This window comes from Penicillium crustosum, assembly GCF_028827405.1.
Source record: "Penicillium crustosum strain IBT 35664 chromosome Unknown utg000001l_segment0_segment0, whole genome shotgun sequence".
NCBI classification, from domain to species: domain Eukaryota; kingdom Fungi; phylum Ascomycota; class Eurotiomycetes; order Eurotiales; family Aspergillaceae; genus Penicillium; species Penicillium crustosum.
In genome coordinates, this window is record NW_026623122.1 from 1,266,692 (window position 1) to 1,290,552 (window position 23,861).

The following is a 23,861-nucleotide window of genomic DNA, read 5'->3' on the forward strand; positions in this document are numbered from 1 at the left end:
CCGAGGTTCCCCCGTTGTGCGTTAAGAACAGTCGACTTTGAAGAGCATGATCTTCAGCCCCTACACATAGCCTTGACGCTAAAGTCAAGCTAAAGGCTTTTAAGCGCCAGAACCCCGATATGCAGGGACCTACGAGGGATTAGTTTTCGTAGAAATTTTTTTAATAAAAAACCCGAGAAACCATTGGCCAAGAGATGCGTTTTGCCGTTAGCGCCCTTCCAAACCCAGAGAGCCTTGGATTCTCTTGGTAACATCCACCATGAATGGCGATTAGTCTTCATTTCAAGTGTCCATGCCTGAACACTGTTTTACTTCCGAGTTTCGCGCCCGATGGAGATACGCACGGAGGGTGCACCGTTGTCCGACACCTCAGATACAACCTCAGATACACAACCCACCGAACCCCCGAAACGAGTCCGCCGCTGGCACCACCGAGGGTTTACAGGCTGTTCGACCTGTCGCCGCCGTCATGTTCGCTGCGACGAGGCATCTCCCGCCTGCAATAACTGTGTCCGTCTTGGGCGCGAGTGCGATGGCGCGCAAGGGCGGATGACCTTCAAGGTTTACGGACTCCCTCAAACTCCGACGGATTCATCGCCCGAATCGTCCAGGGCACCGAAGAGACAGAAAAACAGTTCAATATCCAGCCCAGAGTCAAGCGACACTTCTGCGGTCTCCCCCTTGGCGGAGAAGGAAGATGTTGACACTAAGCAAACCGACAAGGCGATGATAGCCCCCGCAACGCTGCCACAATCAACAACCAAATTCCGCTTCCAGGACCCCGTTACCTCGATCAGTATCGCGAAATCGATTCAGCGCACCGAAGAACGTTATCTCGCACACTTTGCGGGTCAGGTATCAACCTTCCTGATCATTTACAACACCCCCCACAATGCCAATCCCTACCGCACACATTTCCCGGATTTCGCCCGCTCGTCTCCAACAATGGTCAATGCAATGCAGGCATTGGGCGCGTTACATCTCGCGAATACATCGGTGGGATCGCAGCGGAATAGGCATTTCCAACAGGCAATGGGCAAATACGGTGTGGTGGTGAAGGGCTTCCGCGCACGATACTCAGATCCCAGCCAGCAACTGGGGTTAACGGATTTCGCGACGTGTCTATTACTTTCCTTATTCGAGGTTTGTTTCCCACTTGCCTTGAGACCTGCTAATCATGGTCAATCAACTAACATTCCTACAGATGATGGATTCCCAACACCACAACTGGGCAGTACATCTCAAAGGAGCTCGCGAAATATACAACCTCCTCTTCTACCCGCAACCCGGAGACTCGGCACGTGAAGTACAACGCGCCGCCGAGACGAACCACCCGCTCCGCCCATTCCTCGTCTCCCTACTCTCATATCTCGATGTGGCAGGTGCATGCGCAACTCCCGGCGGTACCGTGGTCGAGGGTAATTACTGGAAGACCATGGGTGGAGGATGGGAATACAATCTCGGGACGCCAAGCTTGTTGTCGACGATCCCCGACAATCCACGTCTGAGCGAGCTACGGGAGGCATGGTCAAGCCTGATGGAAGTGCAAGCATCTATCAGTAGATTTGCATCGGACAAGAAATCGTGGATGACAATCGACCAGTCAGACGAGATGTACAAAGAAATCTTCAACCAGCTGGTTGTATGGCGTGCCCTGACCCCACCCTGTCTACAGCTTCTCGCCGATCTGGACGATGAGAGCCTTGCTCAGTATCCGTATCCTGACGTTCTTGAGTATGCGGGTTGTATTGAAGCATATGAGAAAGCGACCTTCGTTCATCTGCTTCAGGTTGCTGGGGCTGGGCGTGTCGGTTGGATCAATGATTGGACGTATATGGACATGCTTGTCAGTCGGATTCTTCTTCTGGCGTACAAATTACCAAAAGATGTCGGTCAATTGGCTTTCCTGTGGCCGCTTTTCATTGCCGGGCAGGAGACTCGGAATGAGTCTGAGCAAAAATACATTCGCCAAACCATGGAAGAGTTGAAGCGGTTTGGTTTCAGGGTATGTTGCAAGTGAACTTCATCAGGAGATCAGTCCAGATGCTAATGTCTCGCAATTTAGAACGTCGATAAAGCACTCGAGACCCTGGAAGGGGTCTGGTTCAAGCGACGCTCCTTTCCTGGAGGTTGGATCCAGACCTTGGAGGAAGTTCAGACGAATATCCTTCTTCCCTGATGTGAAGTTGGCTAGAGTCGATATCTCCAATCTGTCTCGCTTCATTTATCAGGACTCTGCTTGTGGAGGAGAGGGTCGTCAACTCACCGAGGCGCTCTCAAGCAGTCGCCGAAGTATATTTCGACCTCCACTCTCTTCCGCGGTTTATTATCCCCCCATCTCTCTACGACGCTGATATCCTTGCGATATCACCCTCACGACATCATCATCATCATACATATCTTGCCTTACTCTTTCTTTGATACCCCATGACTTGAACTCGACTTTTTCATAGCTACGGACTTGATCTGATCTGATAGCTTTCCTGCATCGCACCATGTATATGAAACAATATATAATAGACCAGGCAAATGATAATATCATCATCATTATCATCATCATCATTATCATCATCATCATCATACCGATGCGTACATATGTAGGTAACATCTGCCGTGGTCCGTGAAATAGATCACGTTGAAAACTCCTCACGCATACGATATACAAGTTACAGGGTAAGGTGCAGCCTGTAAGGTGCAGCCTGTAAGGTGATATCCACATAAAGGTGAAGCTTACATGAGCGAGAAATCTTACCTACCTACGTACCTACCTACATAGGTAGAGCAGCAAACCTTTTGTGGGAGCATGGTTCTTCGCACCTGCTGTTTGTCCCCGATCAGGCACCTTCCCTTTTGGGCCATCACCTTAGGCCACTGGGAAGGTATAAATATCCCCTCTCCCCCCATCCCTCTCTCTTCTTCTTCTTCTTCTTCCTTCATCACTCCCCCTTCACCTTCCCCTTCACCTTCCCCTTCCCCTTCCCCTTCACCTTCGCCTTCACCTTCCCCCCCTTCCCCTCTCCCCTCTCCAGCCCACATTGCACCCCGTGGACCCCTGGACACCCAACAATTTTTTTGAATTTTGGGGATGCTATTGTCAAGTGATCGGTTTACCCCTGATGGGTTTACCCTGATGACTCTGGCGAAACTCTGTAGGCGGCCTGGGCTAGGCTGCGAATGGCACGAAGCATGTCTTAGGATGGCTGCACAAGCGCCCCTCACGGGGATCACATACCTATAGACCGCTGCGGATACAGACTGTACGTGCCCAGGTGCTCCCGTTGACCGTCAGGAGCTGAACCAAGGAGCTCTGTTCTCATCTCCGCTACGTGCTCAAAGTTTTCTTTGAGCCAATTTTTTGTGTTTTTCACAGAGATAGCTCTCTGTTGTCTGAAGAACTTTTTCTGAGGACGCTCTTTTTTCAAGGTTCTTTCCTTGTCTCCTGTCTCCTCTTGTTCGTTTCTCCTACTTAGATCTATAATGCCAACCATTTACCCTTCCAATATCAACTTTTCCATCTTAATATAGCATCAGCTCCAACAGCAAGCAAGTCTCCCCCGTGATTAAAGCCAGCAGGTTATATTGGAAACCAACCCTATACCTTTATACTTCTATCCCTGCTATAGCTACATTGGATGGTTATAGCAGGGGTTTGTAGTCGTTATTTGAGATCAATAACCTAGAAAATGCAAAGTAACTACTAAGCACTTTTCGTTGAGCGCGTAAACACTAGAGCCCTGACCTCAACACTGATCCTCGGGCATATATCACCCGGGGTATCCGGTAGTGTGAATGATGTGTGGGGGGTATCTATAACACAAAATATGCATTGTTAGGATCGTATTGCTCTTGTTTCCCGTCTTCGCATATTCGAATGAATTGTGGGATAGAATATGGCATTCAGGGTTGGAATATCACTCACGTTTCACACTACCCGTTTTCGAGTCAAAACTCTTAAATAGCAGTACATCTTCGACGCCTTGTCTACTTAAATAGTACCATTTCCGAATATTCCCTGGCTCATAAAGTGGATAAATCAGCGTGCCTGTGTAGTCACCGCGGGTCATATCCGTTTCAACCAATTTAGTTGTGTCGACAGTTCTCCCATCACACACAGCAAGAGGTTGATCTTCGACAGGTCCATTAATTGGGCGCCACATGCTAAAATTTTCACGTCAGAGAAGATTGAGCAAGCTATTAAAAGCACGTATATATGGCGTTATACTTTTAATGGCTTTTGAGGGGAGTGGGGTGGGGGTTGCACTCTCCATTCTTCACTTACTTTATCATCTGTACTCGACCGGAGAGAAGATGGTGGGCTTCTTCGGGAAGATGATTGCGAATACGCTCTATCATAGAGGTTCCGGGTTCGTCTTTGGTGAGTAAAGTGTCTTGGGTGGGAGTTTAGTATTGAGATGTGGTGAATTGGTCTCATGCATTTTGGATATTCGGTTCGACTTACCTACATGCACTTGTCGCGCAAAGCTCAATAGATTATCATTTCTTTTCCGCTGCTCTTTTGCGCTTTTCTTCTTTCTTATCTATTAAACGCAGAAGGTGAAAGGTAAGCCTCAATAGATCAAGCCTCGATTTCCAAGGTGCTTCGGATACTCACTTTCCAATCGAAAATAAAGACCTGATCGACTCCCTCGATCTCATTTCTCAAGATCGCCTCACATTCGGGTAAAAAGATGTTTTGAATATGATCTGGATCGCCAAATTCCTTTGGGTTTGTGAATAAAGGCGGCGGGTACCTCGAATACACAAAGCCATTGATTTCGAGAGTAAAACTCTGGTTTTCTCCTGTCTCTGTTGTTCCTCTGATATCTCTGATGGTCTCGGCAGCGTCCCCTTCCTGGAAAACTAGATTGTGAGGCTTCTTTTGGTCATTGTTCTTCCTTTTGCGACCGAATTGGGCGATTCGATATGGTCTAGTATGATTGTAACTGGTTTGCCATTGGAGATATTTCAATTTGGTTTCAATGTCCATAGACACGCTAGCAGACTTTTCGAGCAAAAGGAATGGGGCAAAGGAAGAAGAGAAAAAGAGGCTATCACAAGATCCTTTTATAGGATTCTGTATAATGAACGACTTTTAGTTACTACTCGCAAATAGTAATAGACCAGTTCGTACGTGACTGAATTATCACGTAGTGAGTCAAAATTGTGCGCAGCCTACTCCGTAGGTTGTCGTATAGAATGACTCACTGTGTGGCTGGACCCTTCAATAATAAATATTTTATTATAACAAAGGTACCAATGGCCTTGATATATACCCCAGCTAGTTACACTAGCCCGGACGTAAAACCAGTTTAATAACGATAATCTCCCGGTTGAGGGGGAAACAGCATAGGGGATTGGATTTGCTTCTACATATCTAAGGGACAGAAAAAGAAAGTTGAATTATGATTGCCAACATTAGGTACAGTCATCTCGGAGGCCAAGCTAGTAAGTCTTGGCCAGGGGTGGAGCATCTGCCATGAACTAACAAATACCAAATTCGGCGACATTAGACTTCTGGTCCGTGTAACAGAGGCAAATTATGTACGGGAATTATAGCAAGAACTACTCCCATCTTTATTCTGTCTCTTATAAATATTCGAGGCCTGGATATTTATATACCCATAAAAGTAAAATTTACGGATCAGACAGCTCCGAGCGCACTCCGAGCTTATATTTTGGACCCTTTTCCCGAAAGTTAACTTAAAAAAAGAAAATTTCGAATCGACGTGATACTTACCGGGACAATTTATTCCTCCTTAGGGAATATCAAGAAACATCATAAGACCTTTATAAAAGTAAATTATTACAAAAAAGTCATACTATGTACGTAGTGGTAGTCAGATCACATCAAATCACATCCACTTAATTCTGTGGGGCCTAATATTCCCGGTGGATCATTTAGGGAACGTTTGGACCGCGGGACTAACCTTTACAAAGTCAATCAAATTTTCTGACTTCGCAACTTCACCATTCTTTCTTTTTTTTCTGTATGTCCGTCATGGCTTCTCACGACCCTGTCGCTGGTTCCGCCGATCTCCTCACCAATCAAGGTGAGGGTGAAGTTGATCGGGCTGAGCTCAAGAATCAGGATGATGCCGCCTTGCTGGTAAGTGGTGCAATCCAGTCTGTGTTTTTGTAAACATCAAGTCAACTAACATGATAATATTCTAGCGGACCATGGGCTATAAGCCGGTAGGTTGAATTGTATTTATTAAGATGATATGTGATCAGCAACTAAGTCACCGACCAGGTTCTTCATCGGACATACACTTTGTTCGAGAATTTCTCGACCACATTCGGTAAGCTCTTCGCTGTTTACCATTTTGGGGGCGCGTTCGTACTGACTCTTCCTCAAGCTGCTCTTTACTTCGTCGGTGGTGTTCGCGTTACTTTCAGCACTGGTATTGCCGCCGGTGGAAACCTAGCCTATTGGACTAGTTACCTCGTAACCATGGTGTTCACTTTCATTACTGCTGCTGTCATCGCTGAGGTTTGTTCGGCTTCTCCATCCGCCGGATCGATCTACCTGTGGGCTGCCGAAGCTGGTGGCCCTCGATTTGGCCGACTCCTTGGCTTTGTCGTCGCCTGGTGGAGTACAACAGCTTGGACGACCTTCTGTGCAAGTATGTTGTGTATCTAACCCCCAAGACTTATATGATGCTAATCGGATTTATAGGCAACACCCAGGCTGCGGCGAACTATATGCTTTCGGTATGCTCTCTTCTCTCTTGATTTGCCCGGGATTCTCAACTGACATGTCGCTTTTAGGAAATAACTGTGTTCAACCTCGATTTCCCGTCAGACTCAAGCAGTGTCAAGTTCCGCGCAGTCCAGTGGATCTGTACTGAAATCTTGCTTGCTCTGGCCGCCCTGTTGAACTTTTTGCCTCGTATGTACAAACGTGTAACCGGGATTGAACTACCTCTAACGGCATTTTAGCTCGCTATTTCAAATACGTCTTCTGGGGATCCTCTGCAGTCGTGATGCTCGACTTTTTCCTGAACCTTATCTGGCTCCCCATCGGCACCGCCCAAACATGGGGATTCCGTACCACTCACGAGGCCTTTATGACCACGTACAACGGTACCGGAGCCCCCGCTGGCTGGAACTGGTGTCTTTCTTATCTTGCTACCGCTGGTATTCTGATTGGATTCGATGCCTCGGGTCACGTTGCGGAAGAAACCAAGAATGCCTCTATCACTGCTGCTCGTGGTATCTTCTGGAGTACCGTTGCCAGTGGCTTCGGTGGTTTGGCTACGATTATTCTCTTCCTGTTCTGTGCGGTTCGTCTCCTTTGATCTCTGTGGATCCCGAAGTTTGAATTTCTGACCTGGTTCTTCTTTAGCCTGACGCCGACACACTTATGGGCTTCGGCTCGCCCCAACCCTTTGTGCCTCTTTACGCTGTTGTTCTGGGCAAGGGTGGCCATATCTTCATGAACATCATTTGCATTTTCGCTCTATGGCTGGTGAGTTACCATCTGTTTGTGTGCATGGATATCTCATAGCTGACTTTGTTTTCCAGAACACCGCAATTGCTATCATCGCCGCCTCTCGCCTTGTCTTCGCCGTCGCCCGTGATGGTGTACTTCCCTTCTCCGGTTGGGTTTCCCGTGTAAACAATGGTCAGCCACGGAACGCAGTGATTGTTGTTTGGGCTGTCGCCGCCCTGGTCACTTGCACCCTTCTTCCATCCGCCACGGCTTTCACTTCCCTTGTCTCGGCAGCCGGTGTCCCCAGCGCTGCTGCGTACGGTCTAATCTGTTTGGGTCGACTTCTATGCACCCCCAAGCGGTTCCCGAAACCCCAGTGGAGTCTTGGTCGCTGGAGTAAGCCGTTCCAGTTCATTGGTGTCTTCTGGAATGGCTGGGTCGTCGCTATCTTGTTCTCCCCCTACGTGTTCCCAGTCACTGGCGAGAACTTGAATTGTAAGTTGTTCATTTTCTCATAAGTTTTTCTCCTCGCTAACTTCCTGGATAGATGCCCCCATTATCATGGCTGGAGTGACCATCTTGGCATTGATCTCCTACTTCATGATGCCTGAGAGTGCCTGGCTTCCTCGCGATCGCATCACCCATTTCATTGATAGTAAGGGTGCCACTGAGACTGTGGAGGAAGTTGGCTCTACTGAACATGGTGAATCGAGCACTGGTCGATGATGTGGAGGAATGTGGATGTGTAACTGGCTACCAGCTCCTGGTTCCAGGCATAAAAATGCCTTTAGAGATTGCAATAGATGGGTTTTGGACTTAGGTCATATAATATTTTAGCTCATGCTAGCTAATTCAAATTGCTATACTACCATACTATGAATGTTTCTAAAATGTGTAAATGTGGAGAATCCACGGCTTATCAATCTTCTCCGACGCCTCCCCCGCGTTTTTATGATTATGCGGGGGGAAAGGCTATAGATTGCCTATAGTACGGAATATAGGCTATAAGCTATGTATACAGACACCCGTGGACTATTTTATATTAATTACAAATATCCGAGGGGTTTCATCACGAGGTAAGAATCGTACATAGCCGCTTCCCCTCTTTGCTTGGAAGTTGCGCCGAGATCGGTGCTTTGACTTGTATTCAATTTCCCCTCCTTTCTCTTCTTTCTCTCTCTCTTTCTACTGTGGTTTCTGATGCTCTTTGAGGCTTTTCTTTCCAAAGCTTGTTAGCGTTGCTTCTCTCCGCCTTTCAGTCCGGACTGGATGCGGTACCTCGGTCCTGCTCCCCCTTCCTGCTCCCCCTTCCTGGGCCCAATAAGCATTAGATGAGACAAAAAGACCCGAAACAACGTGCAACTTGCAGGATTACTCGTAATGAGTGCTCCAGTATCCCTGCGGTCAGCCCTACGGCCGCGTTTGGGGGCGTCCATCGCTCGCGCAGGGAAATCTTTCCTTCCGGTGACGTCGAGTAAGCTTCTCCAAATTGCGGTATCGGATGCCCAACCTAAGCTGTTTCCTAACCACTTTCCTCCATTTAGCCTCTCAAATTCGGCAACTTACTTCATTCACGTCGCGGAATAAACGCCTGTCCGTTTGCCAGCCGCGATGGCCCTCCATTTCCAAACGAACCGCTACAACCTCCCCTGAGTCACCTCCCTCCGAGCCCGTGTCTACCACCCCCCTACTCAGACTTGACCGTTGGAGTCCCTTTGGAGATATTTCCTGGTGAACGTCGCGTGGCAATCACCCCGCAGAATGTTGCCCTTTTGTTAAAAAAGGGGGTTTCTCGCGTACTCATCGAGCGTGGTGCAGGTGAACGCGCTCAGCTACTGGACCATGCCTACGAAAAGGCCGGCGCGACAATGGTCGACCGGGACGCAGTCTGGTCTCAGAGTGATATTGTGTTGAAGGTCCGCAGCCCCCAATCGGAGGGGCCATTCAATGAAATCCAGGCTTTACGCAAAGGCTCAACTGTTATCTCTTTCATCTATCCCCTCCAGAACAAGCCCCTCGTCGAGGAACTCGCGGCTCGTGGCGTGACCTCCTTTGCTATGGATCGCATTCCACGAATCTCTCGTGCGCAGACCTTCGATGCCCTTAGCTCTATGGCCAATATTGCAGGTTACAAGGCGGTGCTGGAGGCTTCTAATCACTTCGGTCGCTTCTTGACTGGTCAGGTTACTGCAGCTGGAAAGATTCCTCCGAGTAAAGTTCTCGTTATTGGTGCTGGCGTAGCTGGGTTGAGCGCTATTGCTTCTGCCCGCCGCATGGGTGCTATTGTCCGTGGCTTTGATACCCGTCCTGCTGTTCGCGAGCAAGTCCAGTCTTTAGGCGCCGAGTTCGTCGAGGTTGATTTCCAAGAAGATGGTTCTGGTCAGGGCGGATACGCCAAAGAAATGTCCAAGGAGTTTATCGAAGCTGAAATGAAACTGTTCATGGAGCAAGCTAAAGAGGTTGATATCATTATTACCACGGCCCTGATCCCAGGCAGACCTGCACCGAAACTCATTACTAAGGAAATGATTGCTGCAATGAAACCGGGCTCTGTTATTGTTGATCTTGCTGCTGAGGCAGGTGGAAACTGCGAAGCTACTATTCCCGGGGAATTGAGCAACTACAAGGATGTTACTATCATCGGCTACACGGATCTTCCTTCGCGTCTCCCTACCCAGTCCTCAACACTGTACTCGAACAATATCACCAAGTACCTTCTCTCCATGGCTCCCCAGGAGAAGTCGTTTGGGATTGACTTCAAAGATGAAGTTGTGCGCGGTTCCATCGTAACTCTAAATGGTGAAATAATCCCCCCTGCTGCTCCACCCGCTCCACCCCCAACCCCAAAGCCAGAGGCGCAAGTTATCGCGCCAAAGGAGGAAGTTGCTTTGACGCCCTGGCAAAAGGCAACACGCGATGTGACAGCAGTCACAGGTGCAATGGGCACGACCCTGGCCCTCGGAAAGGCAGCTGGACCAGTCTTTATGGGCAACATGATGACCTTCGGACTTGCTGGTCTGGTCGGCTATCGTGCTGTGTGGGGTGTAGCACCTGCGCTTCACTCGCCGCTCATGAGCGTCACGAACGCCATTTCGGGTATGGTTGGTATTGGTGGACTGTTTATCATGGGAGGAGGCTTTGTGCCGACTACTATCCCAGAATACTTCGGTGCTGCCTCCGTGCTTTTGGCTTTCGTGAATATCTCCGGTGGCTTTGTGGTCACGAAGCGCATGCTGGATATGTTCAAGCGTCCAACCGACCCTCCCGAGTACCCATGGCTTTATGCTGTCCCTGCCGTGGTATTTGGTGGTGGCTTCATTGCGGCTGCCAGCACTGGCATGTCCGGTCTGGTCCAAGCTGGATACCTCGTCAGCACAATGCTGTGCATGGGCTCAATCTCTAGTCTGGCATCCCAACTAACAGCCCGCCGCGGCAACATTTTCGGTATCCTGGGAGTAGTCTCCGGTATTCTGGCCTCACTCGCTGCAGTGGGCTTCTCTCCTGAGACGCTGACGCAGTTCACGGCTGTTGCTGGAACAGGTGCCTTGGTCGGAGGCTTGATCGGCCGTCGCATCACACCAACGGGTCTTCCCCAAACTGTCGCTGCTCTCCACTCAGTGGTTGGATTGGCTGCTGTCCTAACTAGTGCCGGAAGTGTGCTGGCCGATATTGGTGATATCACAACTCTACACCTGACAACAGCGTACTTGGGTGTTCTGATTGGTGGTATTACCTTCACCGGCTCGATCGTTGCTTTCTTGAAGCTGGCAGGGCGCATGTCTTCCAAGCCTACGATTCTGCCCGGCCGACACGTTATCAATTCGACACTATTGGGCAGTAACATGGCAACCATGGGAGCGTTCATTACACTGGCGCCAGGAAGCCCTGCAATCGCAGCTATCTGTCTAGGAACAAGCACCGTCCTCAGTTTTCTGAAGGGATACACCACGACGGCAGCTATTGGCGGCGCCGACATGCCCGTCGTCATCACGGTGTTGAACGCTTATTCCGGATTCGCTCTCGTGGCTGAAGGCCTGATGCTCGACAATCCACTTCTCACCAGTGTCGGATCTCTGATCGGTGTCAGCGGCTCCATTCTCTCGTACATTATGTGCATCAACATGAACCGGTCGCTAACAAATGTCCTCTTCGGTGGAATTGCGACTCCGGCTGCGCAAACTCAGAAGAAGATCGAAGGCGAGATCAAGCAAACCAGTATCGATGACACTGTGGAAGCTCTATCCGGCGCTGAGAATGTCATCATTGTGGTTGGTTATGGTATGGCTGTTGCCAAGGCCCAGTATGCCCTTTCGGAGATTGTTGGGCTACTGCGTTCCCGTGGTGTCAACGTTCGCTTCGCTATTCACCCTGTTGCTGGCCGAATGCCCGGTCAATGCAATGTGTTGCTTGCAGAGGCCTCCGTGCCATACGATAGTAAGATTTTAATGGTTTCTATTTGTGGATTATTCGCTGACAATCGATACAGTCGTCTTGGAGATGGAAGAGATCAACGAGGACTTCTCGGACACAGATGTCACCCTCGTCATCGGCGCTAATGATACCGTTAACCCGATCGCCATGGAGCCCGACTCCGCTATCTCCGGCATGCCTGTCCTCCATGCATGGAAGAGTAAGGAGGTTATAGTTATGAAGCGGGGGATGTCCAGCGGATATGGTAAGATTTCTTCTCCGTCATTCCTAGTAAATGAAATCCCACCTAACATTTTCCACAGCGGATGTTCCCAACCCCATGTTCTTTATGCCCGGTACTCGGATGCTATTCGGCGATGCGAAGACCTCTTGTGATGGTAAGTGTTATTTGGATATATATCTATAAACTGAGATGGTGCTAATTCATCTTCCAACAGCCATCAAAGCTGCCCTAGAGGCGCGGAAGTAGGGTTCAACTAGAACTCATAGTCATTCTATGACTATATGCTAGGTTCGAATTGCTCCTTGTTTAATGCGCAATCTTGTGCCGAAGTGGCTGGTTCATTACTCCATTCCAAGCTTACGCTGGATGCATTATTAACTCCTATTTTCTCATCGGATTACCTTTCATATCCAGTAGGCCGAATTATTTGATGCACTTCCAATCCTTCTTTTCCTATAAATTAAAATCAAAAAAGGATAGTCTCAATCCAGAAAATGCCAAACTTGGCATTTAATGAAGTTCATAGTGGAGTCCCCCAGCCGTGCCCCCTAGCGGGCTGTGGACAATAAACCTCCCAATCTCAGATCAATCGGGGGGGGCAGTGGGTCTAACACAAAATTTTCACATGGCCCGTCTATGTAGATCATACAAATCCACTCTAGATGAAGTAGACAATATCTGCTCGTATCGCTGTCCGAAGTACTCCGCAGCCAGCCACGAATTCGCTTACGTCAAGCCCATCAACCCCAATTCCAGCCGGTCCTCCTGATATATGTTGCCAAGAACCCGTCGAATACCCCCTTGCTAAGCTTCGTATACGCTGGCAATACATGCAAGGTTTATCGACGGGGTTGGATTGGGAACTGGATTGATGAGTTCAAGGTACGCGCGAACAAGTTGGAGGAAGTGTTACATGTAGTCTGGAAGAGGCGGAAAATTGCGATCCGGTAAGATCGTTCCGAGCTGAATTGTGGGGATTTCCTCGTATTGAGAGATCTTGGTTGAGGAAGCTGAAGAAACCGGCTAAATATCGGTTGTGTTTGCCGGGAGAAGGAGTGGGGGTGGAAGGATTCATGGAATCTTCAATTTATATGGTTTCAAGAAGATTGATGTCGCGATGTCTCGGATAGCTATTTAATTGTGTAATTTAAAACCAATCAGAATAATAATATGAATAAAAACCACCCTGTGGTATATAGTATTGCCCAAAAAAATTAAATACCATGCGCCAAACACTGAAGTAGACATTAACCATCCCGGAATGCGACTGATTCTGCACCTTGTCCAAGCCGAGGACATACATTAGCTGGTCAAAAACAGATGTGAGGAAAAGAGATGAAAATAAAAAAACAAATATCCGCCAAAATAAAGTAGAAAACACCAAAATGACACCAGAATAAGAACCCCAGATATCCCCCATAAAAACATTACTAGATCAATATATGTTGAGTATCAGAAAACAAAACGCAAAAGCAAACAAAGGAAAAAAAAAAAACCAAGACCCCAATCTAAGCCTTAGTATTCGATCTCTTCCCCAGCTTCAATCCCATAAATCCCCTCCCACTGGGCAAGACACTAGCATGGCGTGTATGACGACGCTTACTAGACTTGCGCACGACATGGCAGTCCGCACTAGGTAGTGGAGCGGGCTGAGTAGCAACAGAGATCTGCGACGAAGAGGGACCATTGACGCCGACCTCTGAGCGCAGACTACTCAATGAATTCACGCTGGAGGCAGAGTGTTTCCTCGTCATGCGACGCATCGTAAGTGGCGAGCGGCTGGTGAGGATATTTGATACACTGTATGTTGAGGGCACGCGCTTTGAGGAGATGTATGATGCTGGCGAGGAGATTGAGGCCGGGCTGCAGGGTCTGGTGGGTTGAGAGGGTAATGCGTCGTTGTAATTATTTGATTTGGGGTCCTCGGCGGAGAAAGGTGTTGATGGGCGGGAGGTGTAGGTTGAGACGCTGTTGCTGCTTATGCTGCGCAATGAAGGGGGTCGACGGGTACGCAGGCTTAGTGGTGGTGGCATTGCTTTATCGAAACCTGAGGTTTGGGGTCGGGTTCGGTATCCCTGGGCTGGGATGGTGCGTGGTGGTGCTGGGAAGTAGTGGACTGGGGAGATTTCGGAGACTCGGTTGATAGTTGCACTGGGTGCGAACTGTGTTTCTTCTTCTGGGGCTGGGGCTGGGGTTGGGGTTGGGGTTGGAGATGTCTTGGGCGCCTGTTTCATGGTGCTTCTTTTCTCGGATACTCGTGGTGACTTGGTGGCTGGGTCTGACAAGCGTTGCATAGTAAGTCGACGGCTGTCGGCCCTGACAAGCGCAGGGCGGTTGCGGCTGCTTTCCCGGGAGCGGGAATGGATGGGGCGGGATTTTGAGGTCTTTGACCGTGACTCCAGAGCGTTGATCAAGACCACTGTGGGACGAGCTCCGGGCTCCATGATGGTCACTTCCTTTGCAACCTGGATGTCTGCTTCCTCTACGGAAAAGACCGATGAAGGTGAAGTAGACCGAGACCTTGAGGTGGTTGGCGGTTGTTTTGGCCAGACGTATACCGATGGCTGTAGAAAGGTGTTGGAGTCCAGTTGTGGCGAATCTGAGGGTGGCAGTTCGAGGACTAGCTGCTCCTCCGGATCAAAGACATATGTATCTTCGTCAAAGGTGGCCTCGCTGTTTCTCTTGAGAGTCGCAGAAGAGACGGGCCGGGCGGCTCGTTTGACTGTTGGCGGAGCCAGAATAGTTTCCTCCCGATCAGAATCAGGGTCTGCGTGAGAATTGTCGTCGGCACTGAGATCTGAATCATAGATTCCGGCTTGTGATCCTACAGGCGAGGAAAGTAGATCCTGGGCGCCTGTATCAGATTCAGACACAGCCTCTTCGTCTGACTCGTATCGATCTTGGAGGCTATGCCTGCTCAAGCGGTGTAGGCTCAGTGAGGTAGTAGGTTCAAACATGTTCCCGGTAGTCATATAGTTATATATCGGGGATTAAAAAAAAGATAGAACAGAGTAAAAGAGTGACTGCTACAAAGTGTAGACAGTTTCAAAGTATAGGTAGTTCCAAAGCAAAAGGGAAATCCAAGAATAGGGTGAAAGTAGGAGATATAACCGCTGGCAAATATCCCAGTACCAAGGTGCAAAGGGGATCCCAAAAAGAATCCAGGCGACTAAAGGGCTCTTAAAGGAAGTGGACTGCAGTGGGACCAAGGAGCTATGGGCAGGGGATGCATATATGGAGGAAGAAAAAGGCATCCAGGGACATTCTCGATACCCTGTACACGTGTTGAAAGGCAGAAAATGGAAAGGTTCAATAATCCTGAATTTACTATTACTAGTCCTTTTTTTACTAAATTTATCGAAGCGCGTAAGTGAACCCTGACGAGGGTCGTGATTGGTGTCTCACCCTTGCATGGGGAAAAAATAGGGCGGGTTGGCCAGTTTCAGCAGGGGAGAAAAAAGCGGTACACTGGATATCGTGGGCAGACTATATTAAAACCTTGAATAAATAGATTAAAACATTAAAACTGAAAAGGAAAACAAGAAAAACAGGAGAAAATTTTAGTATTCAAGCCCAATCTGATAGATCACCATGACCTATTGGTCCAAGGCCCATGCACCTAATACTCCGCGATTTGTTCAACGTCAATGATTGGACATTTATGCATATCAGAGCCTAAAATCATGCACCAAGGGCCAAATTCAGAGTCCTTCGTATCTAGGAAAAGTATCTAGGGAAAGCATACTACATTATACTCCGAAAAAAGAGCGGGATATCCCCACGAATGAGACATCGGTCCTTGGAAGCATTCCCCCATGTGGAAAACGGAGTACTCAATATGAACCGTTTAGATTGGAATGAACCCATAGTGGCAATCGGGCGGAACAGAGACTCAACCAAAATATTCAACATGTTGTGATCAAATCACATCAAGCGTCTAGCGAGTTGCCAAGTCCGAGATCAGTGGGGCCGTGTATAGCTCAAACACACTTATGAACGTCTCCATTTAGCTTCAAACGGTGGACTCGGTGTTGTTCGGGTTCGTCCATGAAAATTCTTCCCCAAGGTTGTCAGGGGTTCGGAGGTACTAACCTTGCGAGGGTTGGAGGTTGGAAGTATATTACTCTTCAGGGAGGAATCAGGGGCTATACCACGAACTCACTCCTGAAGGACTGGAATGATCACGATTAAACAGCCAAGATGCTGGGAATATGAAAAACTCTCTACTCCGTATTCTCCTTACATCTAACATCCATCTCTCGGCGATTTTCCAATCTATCTCACCTGTCATCCATAGATATATGTCCATAGCTATCATATCATATCATCTGTGATAATAATACTACAACATATACTAGTACCGCCACCAGTAAGGACACACAATATTCCTAATTGTTTTATGCATACACTTTCTGCACGTCAAACTCTTGACATCTGCTTGAACTAACCTGCATTGACCAAGACTCCGTACTTAGTGGGTCTCTACTCCGTACACTTGAAGGATTCGGCGCCATCACTCCGTTGACACATCCACGGCGTTTCAAATCCGACCAGGGACATCATACGTTCATCTGCTGATCTTCACTATAAACGTCAACACGGCCACTACTGCATGCCTCTCCTTTTTCTTTTTTTCCCCTGTTCTTTTTTTTTTCGAATTGGCGCCGGTGCTCCGGCAGCAAAGCCCGGCCCTGCATGTCCGTCCAGTCTCCGAATATCCCACGCGCATGACATCCAAGCAAGGCGCTTGTAACTTTTCGACAAATATGGGCAATGGCTAAATAATTCATATGCTTTCCTGCCTCTGACTTTATCTCTTGTCCTGGTCTATTGAATTGCGCCCAGCCCCATTATATCAATGGCTGGGCTTGGGGTTGGGAGATGGGATGGCTGCACCGCTCTTTCAACCTGGGGGGGCTGGATATACAACATAACCTACCTACCTGCCTTACTCCACGCCTTCCTTCCGAGTCAAAGGCTTTTACGGGGGGGCTGAAGCTCTGCCCGTTTCGTCGGCACTTTGACAATGATCGCCTTTCTCGCTGGGTCAACGTCCGGGGCATATGGGATACATCACTTTCGTGGCGTTATTTGTGCCTCGTCGCACAGGCCATGATGCGCGCATCCAAGCTCCACCTGGCGTTTCCTGTTCCTGCGTTTCTGTTTGTTCTGTGCAGTTTCCAGTGTGATACTGCACATTGTGCTACAGAGGTCAGTGTATAAGCTTTATGTTACCATGTCAACATGTTATTTGTTTGGCTTCCCATTTGGGAGACGAAATCAATAGGCTTGATGGATAGCCTCGAGAGAGACGATCTGGCTGAATTGTCTCTTGAGATACAGACTGTCTCTGCATGAGCCCATGCATCCTGAGTCCCGGCTATGCGGAAGGTGCTGACAGCGTGGGCAATCAATCAACCCTGCCCAGGTGGAAAGCAAACATTCCTTGCTGATCAGATGCGAACTAACCATGTGGGATCTGGTCTCTTTACCAATCTATACGATGGGTTTCAAAAACGGACATGATTACATTTATCTTGACATAATGAGCTAACATCTATCAATGAATACTTTAATAATAATAAGGGGCGAATGGTACAATCCAATGGCCTGCCACCAAACGGGTGATAACGACAAACATGAACAGAAGAAGAAAAACATTATAAAATACAACCATGACGAGACCGCCGGGGAAATCCAACAGCATTCCCCCGGTAGGTATTTTTCGACAAAAGTTTCGGGGCATGTATTCCGACAACTCCGAGGCACATACCCCATGCCCGGGTAATCGACCTGGGCATCATGAGGTGGTCATTCATTAAACAAATATAGGGACGCATCACCCAAGAGCAGCCACTCTGCCCTTCTGCTTTGTTTGGCCACAAGCATCGGATGAATCAATGGCTCATCCCAAGAAGAGTCCACAATCAAACTCGTGGGGCAATATAATTCTTCCAAATCACACGCTGAAAACATTCAGATGCGATTGTGCTTCGGTGAATTATTTAGGCCTTGCGAGAGCGTGTCACGGGGCCGTTGGAGCGGCCAGTGGACTTGGCGCTGCCGTTCTGGGTACCGGCCGGGGAAGGAATTTCGAAGTTCTTCATGTCGATCAACGATTTTTGGCCAGTGTTGCGACGGGGACGTCCGGTCTTGGCGGTTTTGTTATAGGTGGCAATATAGAAAGAGATGAACAGGACCAAGTAGGAGCTGATGATGCCGATACCGGCCAGAGCGGCGAATTCCTCACCGGCACACTTGCCCATGTTAGGGAGCCACGGGAAGTAGGCGGAGGTGAAGTAGGTGTACGAGGCGAAGTAGATGAAGCCTTGAAACTGTCAGTATTCCATTCTTTGCAGGGTTCCGGGCCTGTGATGACTTACCGACGTCAATGACGAACTGGAGGATCTGCAACATGGTGATGTACTTCTTCCACCAGATGCGAACGCCACGGGCGCTCTGGAAGTAGTACCAGTACATCACGACGTGGACCAACAGGTTAATGGTGATGGGAACCCACTGCACGGCAGTCACACCGATGAGCTGGGTGTAGCAGAGGAGGGCGGTGGCACCGTGGTGGTAAGTGTGAAGGAAAGTCAATGGCTTCTTCTTGAGGACCAGGAAGATAGTATCAATGAACTCGACGTATTTGTTGATGTAGTTGAGCTAATCGAGATTTGTGAGTTTCCCTCCTTCCGATGGTTCAAGCGCTTCGCAACTTACGTAGTACAGAATGATCAAAGGGCGAGTCCAACCACCCTGCTGATCACAGATGGTGTAGAAGACTCCGTGTCTCCAGAGAGTGGGGACCAACTGCTCGATGAACAGGACCAGCAGGATACCGCTCACGGTGGTCAAAAGGAGGTTGTGGATCATGAACAAGGTGTTAAGCTTGAACGCAGGCAACTTCTTCATGACCTCACGGCCACCGAAAATGATAATGTAGTAGGTAACAAGCATCATTGTAGTCTCCTTCAAGGTGGACAGAGGGGTCACACCCTCGGTGAAGTTGAACTCGCTGGCGGGATACCCCATGACCTTCTCGTAGGCCTGGTCGAAGAGGGGCCACAAGTGCACACCAAAGGGATGGTCGAGAGTCGGGGTCGAGACATGTTTGAGGATTTCGGACGCCATTGTGACGGAATTGGGTTATTCTCTCGATCTAAATGGATGTGGAATTGAAGATGAAGATAGCCTTGAAAGGCAACCTGTTCTTTTCTTTGACGCAGTAATGGGACTGCAATGAACCGCCAAAACAAGAAAGGTCTGAAAGGAAAGGAAAGGAATGAAAGGAAGGATTAAGAAATGAAAGTGGGAAAGGGGGGAGAGAAGAGAGAGAAGAGCTGGAGAAATAAGAGCACAATTACTTTTTGCGTCCGGCGCGTCCGTTGAGGACCCAAAAGGGTTTAGCGTGTCATAAAAAAAAGGGGAAGATCAGGTTCCGATCGCATCGACTGGAGTATATTGTCCGAACATATGAAACCCTTAATAGATTCAATCTGTATTACTACCTACAAAATAGATATATTCTCCTAAATAACAAACCCCAGATTATAAAAATAAGTAGTGTACTCCGTACTGTGTTGCTGAATGCAATGTTGTCCTCGGTGTGAGACGATCACATGCTAGTCTATTTAATCCCAATAGCGCATTATTTATTACAAAGAAATACCCTGGCAAGGTATACACAAGATTGCCGAGGCGTTATCCAAATCAACGACTATGTATATATCTTCGACCATCTCTTTGCCCTTCCAAGGTTGATGGTTAAGGCATTAGGTGGATTCCAGTCTCCGCCTTAACTAGATCCGTACCCAAAGGGTTGCATTGAAAGTTCAGTCATTTCCTACCATTGAGTCACAACTGAACACCGTTAAAACTTGCCATTGGCAGTGGCCTAGGTAGGATTATAAAGGTAGTTTATGCCAGCTTGTGTCAATCTCCGCAGTTTGGACATGACGAGCATGGCCGGACAATAAGACATGTACATAGATCAATATAAACTTTATTTCATCTCTTGCCAATTCTCTGTTCAGGTAAAAAGGGTAGTATATTCATAGGTTTATACGATTCAAAGCTAGAAAGATCTTAATAGTGTGGTGTTGCCTACTATATAATAACCTCAATTCTTGTTCTCAACCGCGGTATAAGCTTGAAAGCCAAATCATGTATCTAGTAAAATTCTCTGGTTTTTATATACCTTCTTAGGTGTATGGGAGGATTTGCAATAGATAATCTTAACACCAGGGCTCATTGCTCTAATGATCATTTGAGTCAGCTTCTTTGTGCAACAGTTGGGTCAAAAATATATACTTGAACATCCCATTACCGTAAAAGTTGATATTCCATGTTTCAACGTGACAGTCTTTTTCAATGTCTAAGCTTATCATATATGACATAGATATAAATATAGATCCAAGAATAGCTGTGCCATATAATAAAACTTGACTGTCATGACCTTAAGACTCGGCCAATGACACGCATCTAGAAAGTGACAGCCATTCAGCCAATCAACAACCATCATTTGAGATCAAGACAACTTGGAACGGGGCCAATCGGATGATGACTCAGCACCCGTGTAGCTGCCTAAGGTGTCAACACCACACCACCCGCAAAATCCTAGAGGCACTTCACACCTCCCCTTCCCGTCCCCATCCACACTTCTCCCCTCACCATTGTCCTTGTCTGGTCCACCGTGGTCACCTTCTGAAAATGTCGTCCCTATCCATCTTCCGCGTGGCGACCCGCGCCGTTCGCCCTACCGGCTTCTTTAGAGCTCCCCAATTGACCCGGTCCCGGATGCAGTCCCCGGTGACTCTGGCCGCCGCCCGCGCTCACAACTTCGGTACCACCTCTATGCTCCGCTCCGGCCATGAGGATGAGACATACGAAGAGTTCTCTGCCAGGTACGCCCCCAATCGCAAGCCATTGAGGTCAGAGGAGTCGGACAGAAGCGCCCTGCATATTCATGTTAGGCGCTTCCCGGAACCAATATCGGCACTTGTCTGGACATGATAGGAACGTCTCATGCTGACCGTGTATCCCAATGGCAGATTCGAGAAGGAATTCGATGGTGTGCAGGACGTTTTCGAGCTCCAGGTATGACTATCTCGACTTCACCCGAGGCATAGTGATCGCCATGCGATACATGGCATCAGCCACACCCGACAATCAACATGCGGCTCCTATATCCGCACCAATTCGACAATTGACTAATGCATGTTTTTGCAAACAGCGTAACCTGAACAACTGCTTCGCTTACGATCTCGTTCCCTCCGTCGAGGTCCTCACTGCCGCCCTCAAGGCCGCCCGCCGTGTTAACGACTTCCCTACCGCTGTTCGCGTCTTCGAGGGTACGCTTCCACAACATCCTATCTTGGAGCACTAGTCTCGTTCGTCATTGAACCCAAGCTAACGTCATTTTATCATCAGGTGTCAAGGCCAAGGTCGAGAACCCCGACCAGTACAAGCAATACCTCGAGTCCCTCGAGGGTCTGCGCGTCGAGCTGGGCGTCGCTCTTCGGGAGGAGCTCTACCCCCAGGAGGCGTAAATTCCTATCATCAATTCCACTTTTACGTCAATTTTCTCTTAAACAAACAGTACCCCCTCGCACGTTGTTTATCCAGCACTGTTTGACTGGCTGAGGATTAGGTCAGGTAGAAGAGAAAACTGTATACATACTTTAGAGACCTCTTGTGTTGTTAGTGCTGCTGTTGTCTGGAAAAAGGTCTTCTGTGCCTTACTTGGTTGGTGCTTAATCTATCTTGATTCCATCTTGTTCAGTCATCCTGCATTGTTGTATTATCAACCGCTCAAGTCAGTCCTCAGTCCTCAGTCCTCGATCCTCAATCCTTAATTATCAGCTTTCCTACATTTTTATATTTACGGAGGATATTGCTTCAAAACGGTAAAAATAGCCAAACTGGTCTGAATCTCGGTTTTTGTTCCTAAATAGCGAATATATCACACAAAATGATAACTGCGACAAGCAGCCCAAGAGGCACCAGACCTAAACAAACAGGGCCTCCAACAATGACCACGCGCAATCAATATAAGTACAAGGCCCCCGTAGCTCTCTAGGAGACAGCAGCATGGCCAAAACGTATTTTTGTGACAAGGAATAAACCAAAAACAGAGAGGGAAAAAAAGGGAACACAAAATCATCAATACACACAGGTATGTGTCCGCTTAAACGCCGGGTACCAAGCCACTGATATTCAGTAATATAGTCATAGGGGTATGCAAGGTGATGCAAGGAATCGAGTCGTGAGGCACTCTCCAGAATGACAAGAGACGAGAGAACAGATCAAACGGGAGATCATGATAATTAGTGCGTTCCAACATACTTGAAGTAAGTAGGTCGGCAATCCTCCTTGGAAAGGAAGTCTGCGCCTTGGAAGAACTGGCCAGCCTTGCAGCCGGAGCATTTGGGAGAATTGGGGCAGTTGAGATACGGGATGTGGTTGTACCCAATATCGCGGAACCTAGTGAAAATAAACGTGAGCGGGGGTTCTTAGATGAGAAAAAGACTACGTGGCTTACCAGTGGACGTTGGCGGCATCGGCGAAAAGACCAATTCCGAGAGAGTGAACGGGAGCATCACCCCAGCGTTCGTAGAAGAATCCACCGGCACGATCCAGGTGCTGGAAGTACGCTTCGTACTTTTCGCCGCGGAAGAAGTCAAGATCGCCGATTTCGAAGTTGGACCAGAAGTGGCAGGTGGAGTATCCATTGGCGGCCTTGGTGTGCTCAGGACGAGCCTCGTCATCTGTAATCCACTCCCACATGTTGTTGTCACTGAGGTATGACGGGTTGGCGGCGAGGAATCGCTGAGTCTCGGGCCAAAGGGACGGGATACTCTGTGGCGCGTCGTAGAGATTGATGGTGAAGCCGTAGGTCTTGTTGCCATCCTCCATGTATCGGAACACATCGTAGTCGACGTCGCAGAAGAACTTGACATTGGGCTCGATGCGCCAGTAGTAGCGGTAGCCTGCGAGGGCAGGGTGCTTGTAGAACATGCCGCTGTTCCAGCGACACATCTGGTGGTAAGAGATCTTGGAGCTGTACTGGATGTCTTGCTCCTCCAACACCTTTGCTGACTCGTAGAAGAGTGGCATATTGATCCATTCTGGGACGTCCCAGTGTTCCTTGGGCACAAGTTCTGCATGTAAAGTTAGGTATGGTCCCTCTTGTTCTAACCGAGCTGGAATGCGTACCATATTGGCACTTGGCCTTGGTCATTGCCTGAGTCTTCTGCTTGAATTCCTCGGTGAAGGGCACATCGTTGAAGAAGATATAGGGATAGTTAAATTTGCTGTTCCATGTTCGCTCCAGATCAGTCATTGTCGAGAGTAGCTGACCCAGTTCCTCGTTGCGGACGAGGGTAATGAGCGCAGCATTGGTGCGGGCGGATTGTTCGCTATCGGGGGAGTAGTCGTGTTCGTCGGCTCGCCATAAGTTTCCTACAGGTTCTCCGGTAGCTATGCGACTCGTTAGTATGGCACTTAGAGTGCGATGGTTGTAATAGGAGGTGTGGCAAGAAACTGGGGTCACGCACGATCTACAAGAGGATCCTTTTTCATGCCATGAGCCAACTTAGACCCTTCTTCAGAGGAGCTCTGGTGTAATTGGAAGACAAGAAATAGACAAAGAAGGATACATGCTGCACCCAGCATGCGAATCGGTCGTGCGATAGCCATGATGGTGGTATTTGCTTAAAGGGGGAGATGCTCGGAGGGAGAGAGAGAGGCGCGTAATAAGAGTCGCCATCTTAC

General features: G+C 48.5%; 7 protein-coding genes across 7 annotated transcripts; 4 read left to right on the forward strand and 3 right to left on the reverse strand.

Annotated features, from left to right (window-relative positions):
- Positions 1-330: 330 nt before the first annotated feature.
- Positions 331-2,179, forward strand: N7487_000487 (Zn(II)2Cys6 transcription factor; the record flags this gene model as incomplete). Its single annotated transcript, XM_056868235.1, has 3 exons — positions 331-1,143; positions 1,205-2,005; positions 2,066-2,179. 3 exons carry the CDS (start codon positions 331-333, stop codon positions 2,177-2,179), a joined length of 1,728 nt encoding a protein of 575 aa, XP_056733019.1.
- Positions 2,180-5,998: 3,819 nt separating this feature from the next.
- N7487_000488 (putative amino acid permease) lies at positions 5,999-8,158 on the forward strand (the record flags this gene model as incomplete). The annotated part of the gene is made up of 10 exons (XM_056868236.1): positions 5,999-6,106; positions 6,172-6,192; positions 6,251-6,299; positions 6,357-6,623; positions 6,677-6,711; positions 6,769-6,889; positions 6,940-7,283; positions 7,346-7,468; positions 7,525-7,927; positions 7,980-8,158. 10 exons carry the CDS (start codon positions 5,999-6,001, stop codon positions 8,156-8,158), a joined length of 1,650 nt encoding a protein of 549 aa, XP_056733020.1.
- Positions 8,159-8,812: 654 nt separating this feature from the next.
- On the forward strand, positions 8,813-12,332 carry N7487_000489 (putative nicotinamide nucleotide transhydrogenase; the record flags this gene model as incomplete). The annotated part of the gene is made up of 5 exons (XM_056868237.1): positions 8,813-8,926; positions 8,977-11,866; positions 11,919-12,107; positions 12,166-12,240; positions 12,301-12,332. 5 exons carry the CDS (start codon positions 8,813-8,815, stop codon positions 12,330-12,332), a joined length of 3,300 nt encoding a protein of 1,099 aa, XP_056733021.1.
- Positions 12,333-13,594: 1,262 nt separating this feature from the next.
- N7487_000490 (uncharacterized protein) lies at positions 13,595-15,058 on the reverse strand (the record flags this gene model as incomplete). The annotated part of the gene is made up of 1 exon (XM_056868238.1): positions 13,595-15,058. The coding sequence occupies one exon, from the start codon at positions 15,056-15,058 to the stop codon at positions 13,595-13,597; it is 1,464 nt and encodes a 487-aa protein (XP_056733022.1).
- A 3,033-nt stretch (positions 15,059-18,091) lies between these two features.
- Positions 18,092-19,220, reverse strand: N7487_000491 (elongation of very long chain fatty acids protein; the record flags this gene model as incomplete). Its single annotated transcript, XM_056868239.1, has 3 exons — positions 18,092-18,414; positions 18,470-18,752; positions 18,810-19,220. The coding sequence occupies 3 exons, from the start codon at positions 19,218-19,220 to the stop codon at positions 18,092-18,094; spliced, it is 1,017 nt and encodes a 338-aa protein (XP_056733023.1).
- A 1,428-nt stretch (positions 19,221-20,648) lies between these two features.
- Positions 20,649-21,975, forward strand: N7487_000492 (cytochrome c oxidase subunit VI; the record flags this gene model as incomplete). Its single annotated transcript, XM_056868240.1, has 4 exons — positions 20,649-20,992; positions 21,140-21,185; positions 21,322-21,439; positions 21,519-21,975. The coding sequence occupies 4 exons, from the start codon at positions 20,649-20,651 to the stop codon at positions 21,635-21,637; spliced, it is 627 nt and encodes a 208-aa protein (XP_056733024.1). The 3' UTR covers positions 21,638-21,975.
- A 72-nt stretch (positions 21,976-22,047) lies between these two features.
- Positions 22,048-23,800, reverse strand: N7487_000493 (glycosyltransferase family 15 protein). The gene is made up of 4 exons (XM_056868241.1): positions 23,645-23,800; positions 23,304-23,567; positions 22,630-23,248; positions 22,048-22,571 (listed from the first exon to the last, which is right to left on the reverse strand). Exons 1-4 carry the CDS (start codon positions 23,784-23,786, stop codon positions 22,415-22,417), a joined length of 1,182 nt encoding a protein of 393 aa, XP_056733025.1. The 5' UTR covers positions 23,787-23,800; the 3' UTR covers positions 22,048-22,414.
- Between the last annotated feature and the right edge of the window lie 61 nt (positions 23,801-23,861).

What these genes read in the sequence shown, in the direction of transcription:
- N7487_000493 (XM_056868241.1), bottom strand. Translation starts at nt 23,786, where the DNA reads ATGGCTATCGCACGACCGATTCGCATGCTGGGTGCAGCATGTATCCTT. An exon ending in AAAGGATCCTCTTGTAGATC is followed by an intron (nt 23,568 to 23,644) that starts GTGCGTGACCCC and finishes CGAGTCGCATAG; the next exon opens with CTACCGGAGAACCTGTAGGA. An exon ending in GATGCCGCCAACGTCCACTG is followed by an intron (nt 22,572 to 22,629) that starts GTAAGCCACGTA and finishes TATTTTCACTAG; the next exon opens with GTTCCGCGATATTGGGTACA.